This window comes from Nyctereutes procyonoides, unplaced genomic scaffold (genome assembly GCF_905146905.1).
Source record: "Nyctereutes procyonoides isolate TBG_1078 unplaced genomic scaffold, NYPRO_anot_genome, whole genome shotgun sequence".
Taxonomy (NCBI): domain Eukaryota; kingdom Metazoa; phylum Chordata; class Mammalia; order Carnivora; family Canidae; genus Nyctereutes; species Nyctereutes procyonoides.
The window spans coordinates 34,488,659-34,507,814 of record NW_026575139.1 but is presented as its reverse complement, the minus strand read 5'-3'; the positions used below and the strand labels follow the sequence as shown (position 1 = coordinate 34,507,814).

At 38.1% G+C, this 19,156-nt stretch overlaps 1 protein-coding gene across 4 annotated transcripts in view; it reads right to left on the bottom strand.

Moving 5' to 3' along the window:
* Window positions 1-13,604: 13,604 nt before the first annotated feature.
* The window catches only part of WDR89 (WD repeat domain 89), a 38,040-nt gene continuing 32,488 nt past the window's right edge, over window positions 13,605-19,156 (bottom strand). For all 4 annotated transcript variants that reach the window (XM_055304250.1, XM_055304251.1, XM_055304252.1 and 1 more), the window contains one exon: window positions 13,605-17,905. In XM_055304250.1, the coding sequence (XP_055160225.1) occupies window positions 16,711-17,905 (1,195 nt within the window). In that variant the 3' untranslated portion in view covers window positions 13,605-16,710. The remainder of the gene's footprint in view (window positions 17,906-19,156) is intronic.

Here is a 19,156-nt window from a genome sequence, read left to right as displayed (position 1 = left end):
TGGATTTAAATTCATATTAGCAGAACAATAGTAAATAGTGGGGCCTTTTTAAATATATTGCTTTTTAGAGGAGTCAGCATGGTTTAACGGAAAATGCTAAATACAGTTCAAAAGACTTGAGTTCTGACACTAGTATTGCTTTGACCACAGTGGCTTTCAGAAAATTATCAGTTTTCATTGCCTACACTACCAAGAGAATGAAACAAAGCTTATCATGTTACTCCACAACATAAAATTCTTCATGGGCACCCACCACCTGCAGGCAAATTCTGAACACCTCTGCCCAATAAATTCATTATCTGACTCCAACTTACCAAATAACTTCTATCATTTGCCCCTCAACCCAGGGTCAAGCAGTACCGAATGATATGTAAGTTCCTCAAATAAACCACACTCATTTGTGCTTTCTCTGCTTAAATACCCTTCTCCCTTCTTTTATTTGGCTTCTACTCAACATGCCTTAAGCACCACTACTCTGAATTTCCTCTTGGAACTCCTATGTGTCCACTGACCCTTGTCTATACTGCCATAATGACAACTGTATTATAATTGGTGATTGGCATGCCTGCCTTCTCATTAGACTCTTCCCCTTACCACCATAAAAGTAATATATTTTTATCATATAAATTCAAACAAAGTATAAAAAGTAAAATGTCCCCCAGAAAACCCACTCCCAAAGACAGTTCTTGTTAACACAGAGCAGGAATTACAAGTTTCATTTGAATTTTCAGAACATAGCAGTGCCGGGGTGCCTGGCTCAGTCAGTTAAGTGTCTGTCTTCTGCCTGGGATCAAGCTCTGTATTGGGGTCTGTGGGGAGCCTGCTTCCCCCTCTACTTCTGCCTGCTGCTCCCTGTGCTTGTGCTCAATCTGTTACACAAATAAATAAAATCTTAAAAAAAAAAAAGAACATAGCAGTGCTTGGTATATAAGGGTCCTCAACAACAACAACAAAAAAAGGGTCCTCAACAAAAGGAGCTAAACTGGGGCACCTGGTTGGCTCAGTTAACCGTCCGACTCTTGGGCTCATTCAGCTCAGGTCATGGTCTCAGGGTTGTGGGATGGAACCCTGTGTTGGGGCTTCATGCTCTATGGGGAATCTTCTTAAGATTCTCTCTCCCTCTTCTTCTCTCCCTCCTCCCCTTGCCCTCTTTCCAGAATAGATAAATAAATCTTTAAAAAATAAAATAAATATTTTAAAATTTTATTTATTTATTTATTTACAAGAGAGGCAGAGACATAGGCAGAGGGAGAAGCAGGCTCCCAGCAGGGAGCTTGATGTGGGACTGGATTCCAGGACCCTGGGTTGAGGCAGACACTCAACCACTGAGCCACCCAGGCATCCCAGAATAAAATAACTCTTTTAAAAACTAAATAAACAGAGCTAAATAAATGAATCTATAAAATGAGGATGGCATAACTGGCTGTACCAGCCAACAGTATGTTGTGGTGATGGAATCATGCAGGATAATGACTATGAAAGTTCTTTGAACACTGGTAAGCATAATGCAAGCACAAAATTGTGTGACAAGTGACTAATGACCCTGGTCTTCATTTTATCTTGCTTCTTGGTTTCAATGATGCAGATGATGATGATAAAAAACAATAATAGCTGACACTTACCGAGCACCTTTCATGTCAGAAGCACTGTCCTAAGTGCTTTACCTGTATTAACTCACTTAATTAGTATAAGAACTTAAAAGGTAAAAACTATTAATTTCCCCATTTTTTTCAGATGAGGAAGCCAAGGTACAGAAGGCCATGTAACTTGCCCTCTAAAACCCAGAGGTGATGAGTAATGCAGTCAGGGTTTAACCCAGAGAATCTTGTGTCTGGATCCATACTCAACCCTTTCACTTGGCTGCCTCCTGTATACAACCTTGAGGTCATAACAGGAGCCAGTTACTTCCCATTGCTTCTTGAACAAGTTTTAGTTCCATTCTTACATTGCTTCTTCAATGAGTTTTAGAGTCAGAAGTACCTTTGCCTCTCCTATCCTTTGCTTCCTCATATATAAAATGGGTATATCAATGGCCCCTATCTCACAAGGTTGTTTGTGAAGATTTTCTCACCTCTGCCTCAGTAGCTAAGCCAGGAAGGGATCAGACCTAGATTGCACATCTAAAGTCTGGAGCCAGTGACTGATCACGTTGCAACAGAGCAGCAGTGAAGGAAAACAAAAAGACCACACTGGTGCAGCTAACGGTATTCGTAATGTAGGAGGAGCTCGGCGTCCATTGACAAGTGTATTTACTGGCAGTTTTATGCTGAGAACTAGCACTCTAACTCAGGCCTTTTCATTCAAAGATTCGGTGGCCAAGTAAGCAGCCTCCCATGAAGAGAAAGCATTCACAAGACAGGACCCTCACTTCTTATTAATTCAGTTCTGTGGCTTTGGTTAATACTAATGCCAATAATAGCTGATGGCGACCTATACCTGATAGAAAAGGCAGAAATGGAAACGAAACTTTGCAGCATGTCATGCAGGAAACAGCAGAAGTACGTTTATTAAGTACTGTGGAAGCAGAGAGCAAACTACACTGGCAGGTGCTTGGATCTGGAACAGCGTTCAAAGCTTGTAGAAAATTCAATCCAACTTTCCAAGGAATTGCCAGGCAGATGCTATAGCTCTATCCAGCCAAGCGATGGTACAGTCACACCAGGTTCAGGACCCTGTGGGAGTCATAGCTACTGAGGATCTCCAGGGAGAGAGTACTCAGTTAAACCCCCTGTTGGGATCTCATTCAACTCCTGGGCTACATTATTTGTAAAGCTCCTAAGGAAATACAGAGCCTTTATCTGTCCTAGAGAAGAGAAATGAAGGCACAGATGGCAACTTCATACATACAGTCTAGTTTAATCAACGAGGAAGTTACTGGAACCAAAAAAAAAAAAAAAGACTCAAATTAATGCAGCATTGCCCCTAGGCTAGGTACTAAAGACAGAAGGTAGAAAACTGACAAATCTGCTGTTAACTGGAAATGAATAGCTAAAAACTAACCAGGAAGTTTTTCCAAGGCAGTCTTGCAAATGCTCTGAATGTCAGAGAAAAGAATGAGCCTTTAGAAGGAAGAGCTCCTGAGCATACACACAGGGTGAGTCAATGGTGAGACCTTCAGGTTGCATTGGGGAACATTTGTTTAGAGTAGTAATATTAACAAATTTGGCCATACCTAGTGATATCGAGTCTAGAAAACAGCTCAGGGAAACATTGTCCTCAGAATTAAAACAGTGAGAAATCAAGGCATAATAGATGCAGTGAGCCATCTGCAGAGGTAAATCACCCTAAGAAATGTTTCGTGAATGTGTTTGCAGAGAAACTTGGGAAGACCTGAGTCCAATGCTCATGACTAAAATTAACCACGTATTTTATGCCTCTGCGCCTTTGCACATGTTGTTCCTTCTGTCCATTTTATCTTCTGTTGCTCTTTTCTCCCCTTTCTACAGCCTATTGGGTAAACTATTTTTCTTTTAAAATACATTCCAGGAAAAAATAAAATAAAATAAATAAAATAAAATAAAATAAAATAAAATAAAATAAAATAAAATAAAATAAAATAAAATAAAATAAATAAAATACATTCCAGGGCAGCCCAGGTGGCTCAGCGGTTTAGCGCTGCCTTCAGCCCAGGGCCTGATCCTGGAGACCTGGGATCGAGTCCCATGTCAGGCTCCCTGCATGGAGCCTGCTTCTCCCTCTGCCTGTGTCTCTGCCTCTCTCTCTCTCTTTCTTTCTCTCTCTGTCTCTCATGAATGAATAAATAAATGAATACATAAATAAAATCCTTAAAAAAAATTTTAAAAAGTACATTCCAAAAAAAAAAAAAAGTACATTCCAGGCATGATCTTCTCTTCACCTATGCCTGAGAACAGAATGAATTGTTTCCTCCTTCCTCCTACTTTTGTACTCTGTACATCTTCTCCTTATTGTTATTTGAGACCCTGTCACAAATAACCCTAGCACACTGCAGGCTTTCTGAGGGCAGAGACCAAACCTCTTCCTCCAGTATCTTCCACTACGGTGCCCAGCCTAACAGATATTTATCTGGGCCAGAAGAGGGGAGGAAGGCTACGTCTCCTCTAGAAATGGTGTAGCGGGATCTTTGGGGTGGGGTTGAGAGGTGTAGTGCTTTGCCAGATTGGCATATTGAATATATTGTCATAGGTTTAGGGGCAGTGTCAGAATCTATATGAACCATGAAATTTTTATGTTTATTGAAGGAGAACTCTACAGGCACTGGCTGGCTCAGTCAGTGGAGCACTTGGCCTTGATCTTAATCTCAGAATTCTAAGTTTGAGCCCCACATTGGTTGTAGGGATTACTTAAAAGTAAAATCTTAAAAAAAAACGAGGGAACTCTAGCTTTTTTCTTTTTAATGAGAAAGAGTGGTTTAGTAGGGAGACACATGTATAAACAAAAATATCCAAGTTGTTATAAAAGTACACACAAGATTAAGACCTAGTATAAAGCAAAGGGAAAATTAACTCCCTAGATGAAGATCAGAAAAAGTTTTTTTTTTAAAGATTTTATTTATTCATGAGAGACACTGAGAGAGAGACAGAGAGAGAGAGAGAGAGAGAGGCAGAGACACAGGCAGAGGGAGAAACAGGCTCCATGCAGGGAGCCCGACATGGGACCCAATCCCAGGTCTCCAGGATCACACCCTGGGCTGAAGGCCGCGCTAAACCGCTGAGCCACCCAGGCTGCCCCAGAAAAAGTTTTGTAGTGGAGGAAACGATTGTGCTAATAGGAGTTTGTTGAGCAAACCACCTCAACAAAGGCAGAGGGAACAACCTTACCAAAGCATGAAAATAGTGTAACATTATAAATATTACTTTGTGCTTACTCTACTCCAGACACTGTTCTTTTTTTTCCCCCCTAAGATTTTATTTATTTATTTATTTATTTATTTATTTATTTATTTATTTATTTATGAAAGAGAGAGAACGAGTGAGGGGAGAAGCCGAGGGAAAAGCAGACCACCCCGCTGAGCAGGGAGCCTGATACAGAGTTCAATCTGAAAATATCGAGATCGTGACCTAAGCTGACGGCAGATGCCCAACCAACTGAGCCATCTAGGCACGCCAACTCCCAGACATTCTTCTAAGAGCTTTTACATGAATCAGTTCCTGTAATATTGCCAATAATCTTAAACAGTTTATACAATGTTATCAATTAGATTCCACTGCTTGTAACAGAGGCTGTAACAACAGTAGTGAAACAATAGAGCAGTGTCTTTCTTTCTCCACAAAACATCAGGTTCCTAGACTCCTTTTGGCCAACTATTCTAGAAGCTAGTCGTGGCCTTTATCCTCACAGTCCAGGATGTTGGCTAGAACTCCAGCCATCACATCCACATTCCAGACAGCAGGACAGGAGGCACAGGGAACTCAACAGCTGGCATTTTATGCAGATTCTTAGAACTTTCCACAAATACCCCATTGCCCCAACACAGTCTTATAACTACAAACAGTTGTGAAATATTCTGGGAAATAGGCTTTATTTTGGATATTACATGCCCACCTATGATTTGGAGTTTGATGACTATGGAAAGGGAGAACAGATAATGGGTGACAGGAGTTTCTGCACCTCTTATTTCCATTTTTCAGATAGTAACTCCAGTGCAAAGTGCGGCTGCATTATTTCCGTGATGAATTAAAAGATTTCAAGTAGGTTTATTTTGTTTTGGGGTGTGTGTGTGTGTGTGTGTGTGTGTGTGTTGGTTAAGCATACAGTGAAAAATGGGAAGAATGAAGGATGGTTGGGCTGCAAAGTTAGATGGTTTTAATTCTGACACTTTACATGATCAAAAAGATAATGGGCAGCATAGTGTACAAAACCCAGGCGCACTAAAGTGCAAAAGACATAATGTATGAGTAATCTCAAAGCTAGGTAATTGAGTTGGTTTGTAGATCTGAGAGATGGATTAGTAAAATGGGTCAGTAATTGAATAGTAAATTGATCCAATATGACATTGCTGACTGCAGTGGCAGATGATTATGTAAAATTTGCCAAAAGCACAACAAATATCATCTGACACATTTTTCAATTTCTCTTTTTAATCTTTTTAAAATGTCTACCTCTCCTCTAAATAATTGTCCAATAAAGGTAGAATAGTTTGCATGTAATGCATATCGATAAAAGAAAAGTAAAGCAGTACAGGCTAATTACTGCCTCACAAATATCTTACATTTATTTGATTCAATGTTCAAATGAAAAATATTTTGAAGAAATATATTCACATGACTAAAGTCAAATAATACCTATAGGAGACACTGTTGGTCACCTTCTCAACTACTATTCATTAGCTTCAACCTACTTTTTGTAACCTTCCCTGGATTCATGTGCTTCAAAGGAGCATATGTTATCCCCAGCCCCATAGGCAGTGAATCATGATTGGGCATGATAACATTGGTGATGGTGATTGGTGATGATAACATTTCTTCTGCTAACAACTATTTTAGGCATGGGCACATAATGAAATTCCGGCCAATGACACTTGCTGTGAGGCTTCTCAGAAAGTGTGTGTGTGTGTGTCTGTGTGTGTGTGTGATCATTAATAAAAAGGATCATAGACAAAGAAACAATCTCTTTTCCATTGGACATAGTTGAGTGTGGATGTGATCATTTACTGATTTATAGTTATCTTGTGAACTTGAGGCTGACAAGATGAAGATTGGCAGAGCAGAAAAATGGAAAGAATTTGCATTCTTGCTACCAACCAACCTTGGAAATGTTCCACTTCTGAACTTATGTGAGGTATTAGGTTCCTAATATGGCTCATTTGAATTGAGCTGTTATTTGCAGACAGAAGTATCCTGATACTCTACCACAAGGTATGTTTATAACGAATATCAAAGAACAAAAACAGCAGTCCCCAATCCAATCTCCGCAGCCTAGCTCTTCTCTCTAGAGGGAATCCCTTACAACTTGTTTAGCTTTTTTGGCAGGCAATTTACTTACATGCTTCTAAATAATGTGCTTATAGGGCTATTTTCTTGATTCATCCCTACAAAGAATGTTGCCTTTGTATTATGGGAGACGAACACCAAACATGTGTACACCTTTCACTTCTTTTCCATGGTCCCAATAGTTTTACAACTTTTGAGTAAATCAATATTGTGCTTACATCATTATGATTACATAAATATTATTCACCCGTGAAGGATTAAGTAGTATACTGATTGCATTTCTTTTCTGATGCATTTTTTTACCCTTTGGAGTTAAAGATTCTCTCCCACCCTTGCTTGTATACATGGCTTTCTTTCCCTTTCTTTTTCTTTCTTTCTTTCTCTTTCTTTCTTTCTTTCTTTCTTTCTTTCTTTCTTTCTTTCTTCTTTCTTTTTCTTTCTTTCTTTCTTTCTTTCTTCCTTTCTTTCTTTTTCTTTCTCCTTCCTTCCTTCCTTCCTTCCTTCCTTCCTTCCTTCCTTCCTTCCTTCCTTCCTTCCTTCCCTTTCTTCTTTCTTTCTTAAAAAGATTTTATTTAAAGATTTATTTATTCATTAGACACAGAGAAAGAGGCAGAGACATAGGCAGAGGGAGAAACAGGACTCCAGGGGTTACGCCCTGAGCTGAAGGCAGATGCTCAACCGCTGAGTCCCCCAGGTGTCCCAGTATAGGTGGCTTTCTGAGTGCCTGTTATTAGTTCTTTTTTTTTTTTTTTTTTTTAAGATTTTATTCACAAGAGACCAGAGGAAGAGGCAGAGACATAGGTGGAGGGAGGAAAAGAAGGCTCCATGCAGGGAACCTATTGTGGGACTCTATCCCAGGACTCCAGGATCATGCCCTGAGCCGAAGGCAGGTGCTCAACCGTTGAGCCACCCAGGCAACCCCTTTTATTGGTTCTTAGGCTAAACAGATTTCTAATATCCTTTGAAAGTGATTTTTTTTTCGTTCCCATTAAAATTTCTTTTCTACTCTTTCTCTCCTTCCTCCTTCTCTCATTCTGCCTTTGCTATTTCATTTCCAAATTTACTTCCTTTCCTGATTCCTTTACACCACGCTAGGCAACCACTCTATGGTCACTAATATGTATTAGTATGTTCTTGCAAAGTGCGAAGTTCTTTATGTATTTTAAATTTATATAAATGGCTTTCCTTACACATGCATTGCTTCCTACGGTTTTCACTGGGTACTAGATTTTTATGATCAAGCCATATGGCCAAGTGTACATCTAGTCTATGGCTTATAAATACCACAGAATATATCATTGTGTTAATCCAACACATTTTTACCTATCCTGTCTCTCAGGGATGGATGTCCAGGTTGTCTCCAACTCCATGACATCACAAATAATCCCCAATTGGACCTGCTGAAAATATCTTTGAGATGTTACACCAAGCAATACAATAACTAGGGCACAGTATGTCAACATAGATGTGTCTTCTCTCCAGAATAGCTGCACCAATGCCTACACTCCTATCACCCTTGCACAATGGTTCCTATATGCCCACATGCCTCCAACACTTTAATTTTCTAATTTTCGTAATTCTGAAAGGTATAAAGTGATTAAGTCTTCATTTCTCTAGTTACTAAGGATTTTGGCCATCTTTTTAAGTTCTTCTGAAATTTGCCTTTTCATAGTCTTTGCTCATTTTCCCATTGGCAGTTTTCCATGATGGATTTGCAGTTCTGTCTATAATCTAATTTAACTACTTATTGATTTCAAATATATTTCCCTTTTTTTTTCTTAAAGATTTTATTTATCTATTCATGAGAGACACACACAGAAAGAAGCAGAGATATAGGCAGAGGGAGAAGGAGGCTCCCTGTGAGGAGCCTGATGCAAGACTTGATCCCAGGATCACACCCTGAGCCAAAGGCAGATGCTCAACCACTGAGCCACCCAAGTGTCCCTCAAATATATTTTTTTTGCATTCTGTTGTTTATGTATAGATTCTTGGAGACCAGATACGCTTAATTTTGATATAAAATTTCTTTTTTTATACTTCATTCTTTTGAAGTTTAAGAAGTCATTTGCCACTTGTAGGTAACAGAGGGATTTTCCCATATTTCCTTGTATTAAATTTATAGTTTTCATCTTTTATCATTTAAGTCTACCATTTAAGGAATCTAGTTTCATTTTTCTCCCTCTAGTGAGCCAGTATTCTCAATGTCATCTAATTAAAACCTCTCCCTCGGGCAGCCCAGGTGGCTCAGCGGTTTAGTGCCGCCTTCAGCCCGGGGCGTGATCCTGGAGACCCCGGATGGAGTCCCATGTCGGGCTCCCTGCATGGAGCCTGCTTCTCCCTCTGCCTGTGTCTCTGCCTCTCTATCTGTGTCTCTCATTAATAAATAAATAAAATCTTAAGAAAAATAATTAAAAACCTCTCCCTCTTACATTTGTCACCTTTGCAAGATATTAAGTTGCTGTATACCCATGCTCTCTGACCTTCATTCATTGACATTGTTCTAAGGCCACAATACAGTTTTTATTATGATTTTGTGTAATCCGGTAGTCTTAATGTCTGGTAGAGAATTCCCCTTTTCTAAGTTTATTGTTATTTGTGGACCATATTCTTTCATACATTTTTTTTTTTTTTTAAAGTAGGCTCTACACCCAGCATGGAGCCCAACTCAGGTCCGGAACTCCCAACACAGAGATTAAGACCTGAACTGAGACCAAGAGTCTGATGCTGAATTGGCTGAGCCACATAGGTGTCCCATCCATACAAATTTTAAAGTAAGTTTGGGTTCTTCAAAAAGTCCAACTGGAATTTGGTTGGGATTACACTGATTTTTCAGATTAAGTTCAGAATGGTCAGTTTTATAATACTGCCATCTCACTGGAAGCAAGATTTCTTTGAACATCTTCTATGTCTTTTCTTTTAAGATTGTATTTATTTACTTTAGGGATATATAGAGCAGGGGAGGAGCAGAGGGAGAGGGACAAACTGATTCCGTGCTGAGTGCTAAACCCAATGTGCGGCTCAATCCTACAACCATGAGTCATGGCCTAAGCTGAAATCAAGAGTTGGACACATAACCAACTGAGCCACCCAGGCGCCCCTCATCTTCCATGTCTTTATCAGAATTCTAATGTTTCTCCAAATAGATCTTGAGTATTCTTGTTAATTCCTTGATACTTTTCTAAACTTCCTGCTATTGTTAAGATATTTTTTAGATTTCCGTAGGCTGACCTTCTTCTGGCAGCTTTGCTGAATCTCTTAATAGTTCAAAGAGAATTGAAAACATAAGTCTAGGTATATAGGTATATATCATCTTCATATTGGATTTTCTACATATATATCATTTGCAAAAGTTTTTTTCCTCCTCTCTTTCAATCTTTACACATTGTCATACTTTTATTTTTTTATATATTAGCCAGAATTCAAACTATTGTGATAAGCTTCCTCATTGAATCTTGGTCTTAAAGGCAATGTATTTAACCTAACATTTCTCCAAAAAGAGTATCTCTACTCCAGATTTTATTAACTTTAAGCAAGTTGAAAAATTATTCTATCGATAGCATGTTTATATTTTTCATAAATAAAAACCATAGTTTTTCTTTAACAATGAAGGAAATCACAATTTTCCCCCTTTGTCCATTACTATGATGGATTTTTTAAAATAAAGATTTTATTTATTTATTCATGAGAGACACAGAAAGAGACAGGCAGAGACACAGGCAGAGGGAGAAGCAGGTTTCATGCAGGGAGCCTGACGTGGGACTCGATCCTGGGTCTCCAGGATCACACTCCGGGCCAAAGGCGGCGCTAAACCGCTAAGCCAAGCGGGCTGCCCACTATGATGGATCTTTTAAAAATATTTTACTTATTTATTTGAGAGAGAGAGAGAGAGAGACAGGGAGGAAGGGAGAGAGCACAAGATCACTACCAGGGGAAAGGGGCAGAGGTAGAGGGAAAAGCCTGAGCCCTTCCTAGGACCCCAAAATCATGACCTGAGTTGAAGGCAGACAAGTTAAATGACTGAGCCACCCTGGTGCCCCTGTGATAGATTTTCTGATGCTGAGTCATCCTGAGAAAAAAACTTAGTTATAGTCATATTAAAAAAATACACTATTGGATTTGGTTAGCTAATATTTTTAACAGTGAATATATATTCATAAACAAAATGGACTTCATTTTTTTCTTCATTTTCATCTGGTTTTGGAATTAAGGTTCTATTAGCCTTAAATTCTATTTTATCAACTATTAAAGATACCCACCCTGGTTTTTTGGTTCATATTTGTTACATATATTTTTTGGTAATAGCTTCATTTAGGTAAAATTCACAAGCAATTCATTTATTTAAAGCATACAAGTCACTAGCTTTTATTATATTTAGGGTTGTGGAACTATAATCATCATCAATTTGCATCACCTCAGTCATCCACCAACCCCCTCATTTCCCCCCTCCACCTTCCAGCTCTAGGTAACCACTAATATGTGCTCTTTGCTATTTTTTTTTTAAGATTTTATTTATTTATTCATGAGAGACAGAGAGAGAGAGGCAGAGACACAGGCAGAGGGAGAAGCAGGCTCCATGCAGGGAGCCTGACATGGGACTTGATCCCGGAACTCCAGGATCATGCCCTGGGCTGAAAGCAGGCACTTAACCGCTGAGCCACCCAGGCGTCCCATTGTTCTTTCTTTATAGACTTGTCTATTCTGGACTTTTGCTGTACATGGGATCATACAATGTGATCCTTTGTGTCTAATTTTACTTAGCATGTTTTCAAGATTCATCTTAATTGTAATATGTATTAGCCCTTCCTTTCTTTTTATGGCTGAATGATATTCTATTATATGGATATACCATAATTTATCCATCAGTTGATGGTTATTTGGATTGTTTCCACCTTTCGGCTATTATGCATAATGCTATTATGAACATTCATGTACAAGTTTTTACGTGGACTTCTACTTTCAATTTTCTTCAACATATTCTTTTAGTTCTCAGCAGTTCTCGTAGTTTGGAACTGCTGCTGGGTCAAATAGCAACACTTGAGGAATTACCAGACTGTAGCTGTATCTTCCATTCCTAACAGCAGTGTATGAAGCTTTCAATTTCTCCATAACCTCACCAACATTGTTTTGATTATAGCCATCCCAGTGGGTGTGAAGTGGTATCTCATTGTGGTTTTGGTTTGCATTTTCCTGATGACTGATAGCTTTAGGCGTCTTTTTGTGTGTTTACTAAACCATTTCTGTATCTTCTTTGGAGAAACGTCTATTTAGATCCTTGACCATTTCAAAAATTGTGTTCTCTTATTATTGAGTGGTAACATTTAAAAAATATGGTTGGAAAACAAGTTCTTATCTATTATTTGAGAATATTTTCTAACGTTCTGTGGGTTCATATACCTTTCCTCATCCTTTAATTTTTTTAACCTATGTCTTTAAGTGAATTTATTTCTTAATCTTTTAAAAACTTTTATTTTTAAATGATTTTCAATGTGAGTCTCTTTTAATTGGTGAATTTAAAAATTGGTGAATTTAGGGCACTCATTCCATTTTCCACATGGTCAAATGAATTGGGAAACCTCCCTGGACGTCTCTCTCCTGATAACTCATGTCCTCTTGTTCCAACCTGGACTTAATACTGTGGGCTTGGGCAAAGCGGTTATCTTGTCACTATGTTGGGTTGGTGCCCTGGTTCCTAGTATCTCGTCTTCCTTGATTTACTCCTTTAATTTTTGTGGAGTACATCCTCCACAAAACTGCACAGAAAGTAAAGTTTGAAATCTTTATGTTTGGAAGTGTCTTAAACCTCACGTGAGGGCATTCTGACCTATAGAATTATAGGTTGAAAAAGGAAGTATCTCCTAAAATCCAAATTTTTAAATTCCTTAGTGGCCAATGAGTTTGGTTAGCGATGGATACTCTGTTAGCTAAATACATTTGCTTCCTAAGTTTCAGAGAGCAAGTAAAAAATGTTCACTTAGCAAGGGATGTCCCAAAATAATTTATTACCATCTTTTGCCTCATGAGTTGGGAAAGCATAAGTTCAGAGAGCAGGAAACTGTCCTCAGAACATTGAACTTTGATTCACCATTTTGTGTCATGTGGGTTTGCTAATGAAGAGTCTAATTCACATGTTTTCCTTGTACCTAAGTGATTGCTTTTTTCCTCCTATCTTTGGAAACTTTTAAAATTTTCTCTTTATTCTTGGAGTTCTGAAACTTCACAGTGCTATGCTTTGGTGTGGGTCTTTTTCATTCATTATACTTGACACTTTGTTGGGCCTTTCAATCTGAAGACTGAAGTTTTGGGGATAGCCTCTAAATGTTATTTCATTTTAATAATCCCTCCAACCTCTTTTACCTTCTTTTTTCACATTGTAAAAATTGATAGTCTGCTATCAGACCCCTATATTTATCTTTATGGCTTTAATCTTTTCTCTCACTTTCTCTCTTTGAGGTCTAATTTCAAAGATATTTTCTCACCTGTATCTTCCAAATCTATTAATTACTTTTTTTTTTTTTTTTGAGAGGGAGGGAAGGGAGAGAGTTGAGGGGAAAGGGTAGAGGGCAAGAGAGAGGGAGAATGCTCAGCACAGAGCCCAACTCAGGGCTTGATCTCACAACCCTGAGTTCAATGACCTTAGCTGAAATCAAGAGTCTGACACCCAACTTACTGAGCCACCCAGGCACCCTCTATTAATTGCTTTTAAATTTTATTTATTTAAAATATTTTACTTTTATTTATTTGACAGAGAAAACAAACATAAGCAGGGGGGCCAGCAGGTAGAAAGAGAGGGAGAAACAGACTCATTAAGTAGAGAGCCCGACGCATGACTCCCAGGACCCTAGGATTATGACCTGAGCTGAAGGCAGAGGCTTAACCAACTGAACCACTCAGGTGTCCCATTCAGTTTTAAATATTTTTTAAAGTTTTAGTGTTTTGGTAACTGTTTCATTTCCTGTTGTTTTATAAATGTAATGTCGCCAAGCATTCTTATACAACTTTTCTACTTACATAGTTAGCATTGTCTCATATCTTAAGTATCTTAAAAACATGATTTTTCATTTTTACATAGTGCTCCATCAAAAGATAAAAATGTACCAAAGACTATGAGCACCATGAGGCATTATCAAATCTGTGTTTTCTATGTTCAGCCTAGAAATAGTAGGAAGAATGAACTGGAGCAGATTAGAGACAGGGTCTGTAATCTAGGAGAGGATGAAACTCGTATCTAAGGCAGTAGCGTGGGATCAGGGCAAAAGAACAGCAGACAGATTTTAGGAGGTGGAGTGGCATAGGACTTGGTGACTGACTGGATAGGAAAAAAAGAACAAAGTCCAGAATTAACCTCAGGCTTATTATTTTTTTTTAAGATTTTATCTATTTATTCATGAGAGAGAAAGAGAGAGAGAGAGAGAGAGAGAGAGAGGCAGAGACAGGTAGAGGGACAAGCAGGCCCCATGCAGGGAGCCGGATGTGGGACTCAGTCCCGGGTCTCCAGGATCAGGCCCTGGCCTGAAGGCGGCGCTAAACCACTAAGCCACCAGGGCTGCCCTCAGGCTTATGATTTGAACAGCAAGAACACGTGAATTTTTTCAAATAAGTATTATGTACTTTGACGGGTGCCTTGGTACTCAGTTGGTTAAGCCTCTAACTCTAAATTTGGGCTCAGGTCAGGATCTCAGAGTTATGAGATCTCAGTTATAAGCCCTGCCTTGGGCTCACAGTGCAGCATTGAGTCTGCTCAAGATTCTCTCTCTCTCTCTCTCTAAAATATATAAATAAATCTTCATAAAAAAGAATCATGTATTTTGAAGGTGTTTAACAGTGACTTCACTACTGTTCTGTCTGAACTTAGCAAAGCTAGATCATACCTCCATGTAAGTTGCATTGTGCTATGGAATACAATTTCCCCCCAGTGCTACGGTCTCAGAGATAAGTCATTAAAATTTAAAGAGAAATGTAAATGCTTCATAAAAGGTCCCTATTGAGCAGGGAGCCTTACTCAGGTTCAATCCCAGGACCCTAGGATCATTACCTGAGCCGAAGGCAGACACTTAACTGACTGAGCGACCCAGACACCCTGAGAAATGTAAAAGGTTCTAAAGTAATATTTGTATTTTTCATGACAATATTTTTAGTTCAAAAGATAAAAATGTTTTAAAATATCTTTATAAATATTCTTATCTATAAAGATATTTTACTTGTAATTAAAAACAAAAAACATGCCAAATCTTTAGAGTGACCAACTTTTAAAAAAAGATTTTTATTTACTCAGAGAGAGAGAGAGAGAGAGAGAGAGAGACTGCTTGAGTGGGGGGGAAGAACAGAGGAAGAGGGACAAGCAGCCTCCACTCTGAGCACGGAGCAACATGGGGTTTGATCTCACAGCTCAGAGAGCACAGCTTGAGACAAAATCAGGAGTCAGATGCCTAACTAACTGGGCCACCAGGTACCCCAAGAGTGACCAAGGTTTTAATTAAGATTCTTTGGGAAAATATTTAAAAGTAAGGATGAGGGGTGCCTGGATGTCTCAGTCGGTTGGGTGTCTGCCTTTGGCTTGGGTCATGATCCCAGGGTCCTGGGATCCAGCCCTGACTTAAATAAGGATTATGTACCTTGAGCCAAGCAGGAAGCCTGCTTCTCCTTCTCTCTCTGCCTCTCTCCTCCTACTCATGTTCTCACTTGCTCTGCTCTCTCTCTTTCTCAAATAAATAAGTAAATAATCTAAATTTTTTAAAAAGATGAAAAAATAGCAGTAAACAAAAATTCAAGCTTAAAATTATGGTGTTCTCCTTTCCCCAGCAGCACCTCCTGCATTGCCTCCACTCCCCATGGGCACTTAAGTTTAAGATTATGGATGAAACACTATGTAAGAAAATTTTATCACAAAATAGAATATTTTGAAATAAAAAGTCATTCTATTATAAATAATTCCATTTTTGTATATTCCCTTTGAGTCTCAAAATGAATTTTGTAAGATAATTTCTTTTTCATCAATGAAACACCTGCTTGCTATGTAACTGTTTAAAAATACTGATGCAAATAGGGATGCCTGGGTGGCTTTATTCGTTAAGCGTCTGACTCTTGATCTCAGCTTAGGTCATGATCTCAGGGTTGTGACTTCCTAACCCTAACTGAGCTCAGCATGGAGCCTACCTAAAAGAAAAAAAATTCTATCCATTGATAGATAGATGCAAATATATACTAAATATATCTTTCTTAAATAGATGTAAATCACTTTATTTCTAAAAAATTTTAATACTATTTAGAATAATTAGCATATTTACATTTAAATACTCCAACATAATCTATGTGTATTAAGCAAGTGGGAGCTCCTATAGAAAACAGTCTGAAAAAAAAAAAAAAAAAAAGAAAACAGTCTGATTTGGTTTTATAAATAATGAAGATGATTTAAAATGTAAAAAAAAAAACTAAACTTAAAAAACATAGCTCAAACCACCTGATTTTTTAAAGTCATACCAGCCATCTACTTTTAAAAAGTCCTTATCAAAGCTATTTCTTTAAACCCAACATTTACTAACTCAACAGATGGGTTTTAAAAATGAGGAATGTAATTTTACTTTCAACTCACTGATTATATACTCAACTGGCAGCTTTAAAAAAAATAATTTTAGAATACATGAAGACCTGAATTAAACCATTTTCAACATTTTTCCAGGACTGTTTGCTAATTGGCTTGTTTTTACATACGAGCTTTAAACATATCTATCACAGGTAGTACACAAAAATAATGACTCGCAACTCTACATAAAAACCTCTCAAGTAAACTCCCAACAACATATCACTGCTTTTTCCTTCTCTTATAAGAATCATTACTGTGAACTCGAACTCGCTGGGACACAGAGGATGCTATTTTCATGCTATCTTTCTTCGTAAATGTCTTCTCTATTGCTCCAGGTTTCCAAAGTAACAACTGTGCATCTTCTCCTCCGGTTAGCAAAGAATCATCCTGCGTATTCCAAAAGAAAGAACGTACTGTAGCAGCATGCCCTCCGTGAAGGCTGGTCACATGGATCAATCCTGATGTAGTGCAGCTCATTAAGTGAATAGTTCCTGTGTTTGTTCCTCCAACAACAAACAATTTGTCCATTTTTTCATGATATAGGCCACCAATTAAATATTCTAAAGTACCTTCTTTCACATTAATTACTTCTCTGACATCCTGGATGTTCAAACATGTAATTGGTTCATCAGTATCCAGATGATTAAGATCCCACCAACAAAATCCTTCATCATGTGTCATGCAGTAAATCTGTTTATAATCCTTTCCAGACCAACCAATACAGCTTACCGATGAAACTGAGTTACAGGTAGTAACCAGTGCATCTTCTTCATTGTCAACACTAATATCAAATACATTTACTAGGCCATCAGTTGAACCTGAGACAACCATGTTGGGATTGTTGGGATGGAAGCATACTTGGGTGACATCATCACTATGTGTCTCTGAATATGTTCCAAGTGGGTCTTTAGTAGTAGACAAATCCTGAGAATTAATTCTTGCATCCCAAAATACCAACAATGCATCGTCATCAACTTTTTCTGTACCAGCACAAATAACATGATCATTACAGTTGATATCAAAACTAATAAAAATATTGGAAGGGTAACCCTTGAACAGCTGGATAGGTTTTTCACTCGCTAATCGAGCATCCCAACATTTTACGGTGCCATCAGTACATGATGAATATATACTGTCACAAGAATTTGCAAATTTGACTCCATTAAGAAGTCCAGGATATACACTAAATTCTCGTAGTATGTATAACCTTTCTTTGTCATATATTCTGATAGATCCATTAGAACATAAAACAGCAACCAAATTTTCTTTTTCTGCTTGTACAGTTTTTGATGTGTCTATGCCAAGCAGATAAGTAGGCTCTTTAGTTCCTGAGGAACGTTTAACAATGTTCAGGTTAGCAAAACGTTCCTCAATCTTCTCCATGTCAGGAGGAGCATCCAAGCGTAGTAAAAATCTGTAATAAAAATACAAAAATTAAAATTAAATGCAGAGCTTCTCTAACATTACAATTAAGTCAAGTACATTCTCTGAGGACTGGCACAAAACAATAGAGATAAAATCTATTCTAATATTTTAATTTTTCCCTGCCATTATAAAACTAAAACTTAGTTGCCTCCTTCAAATTCAATCACTCTTGAATCCTGAATCTACTGTATATAACTTATGCCAATAAGAGAATTTTATTTTTATTATTTTTATTTTTTAAAGGTTTTATTTATTCATGATAGACATAGAGAGAGAGAGAGGCAGAGACACAGGCAGAGGGAGAAGCAGGCTCCACGCCAGGAGCCCGACGTGGGACTCGATCCCGGGGTCTCCAGGATCACACCTCAGCCCACTGAGCCACCCAGGTGCCCCAAGAGAATTTTAGAACACATATATAGACTGCTTAGTACTTCCTTTTAGCTAAAACCCAATTATTGGTCCTATTCATAATTCTCAGCATTAGCCAGGATCTCCCTGCAGTAAATATTTGGTGAGCTCATATGATAAAGCCAATTGTCTTCTGGCCCTAGCTGCCTGATGCAACTTTTAGAATTTAAACATAGATGTGAATGCAGAAAAAATGGTCTTCCAAAGATGTTTATGTCTAAATCTTTGGAACCTGTGAATGTTATGTTACATGACAAAGAGGAATTGAGGTAGCTAATCAGTTGATCTTTAAAAAATATTTTTTATTATTAAAATATAGTTGACACACAGTTACATTAGTTTCAGGTATACGACATAAGCGATTTGAGAAGTCTATGTGTTATACTATCCACAAGTGTATCTACTGTCACCATACAATACTATTACAATACCACTGACTATATGTTGTACTTTTTACTTCCATCACTTACTCATTCCGTAAGTGGAAGCTCTATCTTCTACTCCTTTCCATCCATTTTGCCCACTCCCTTATATCCCTCCTCTCTGGCAACCATCAGGTTGTTCTGTGAATATACAGGTCGGTTTCTGCTTTTTGTTTTGTTTTTAAAATTACACACATAAAGGAAATCATATGGTATCATATGGTATTTGCTTTCTGTCTGACCTATTTCACTTAGTATAATACCCTCTAGGTCCATGCATGTTGTCATTACTTACAAGATCTCCTTCTTGCTTTGTGGCTGAATAATATTCCATAGTGTGTATGTGTGTCACTTCTCTATCCATTTATTTATCAATGGACGCTTGGGTTGCGTTTACATCTTGGTTATTA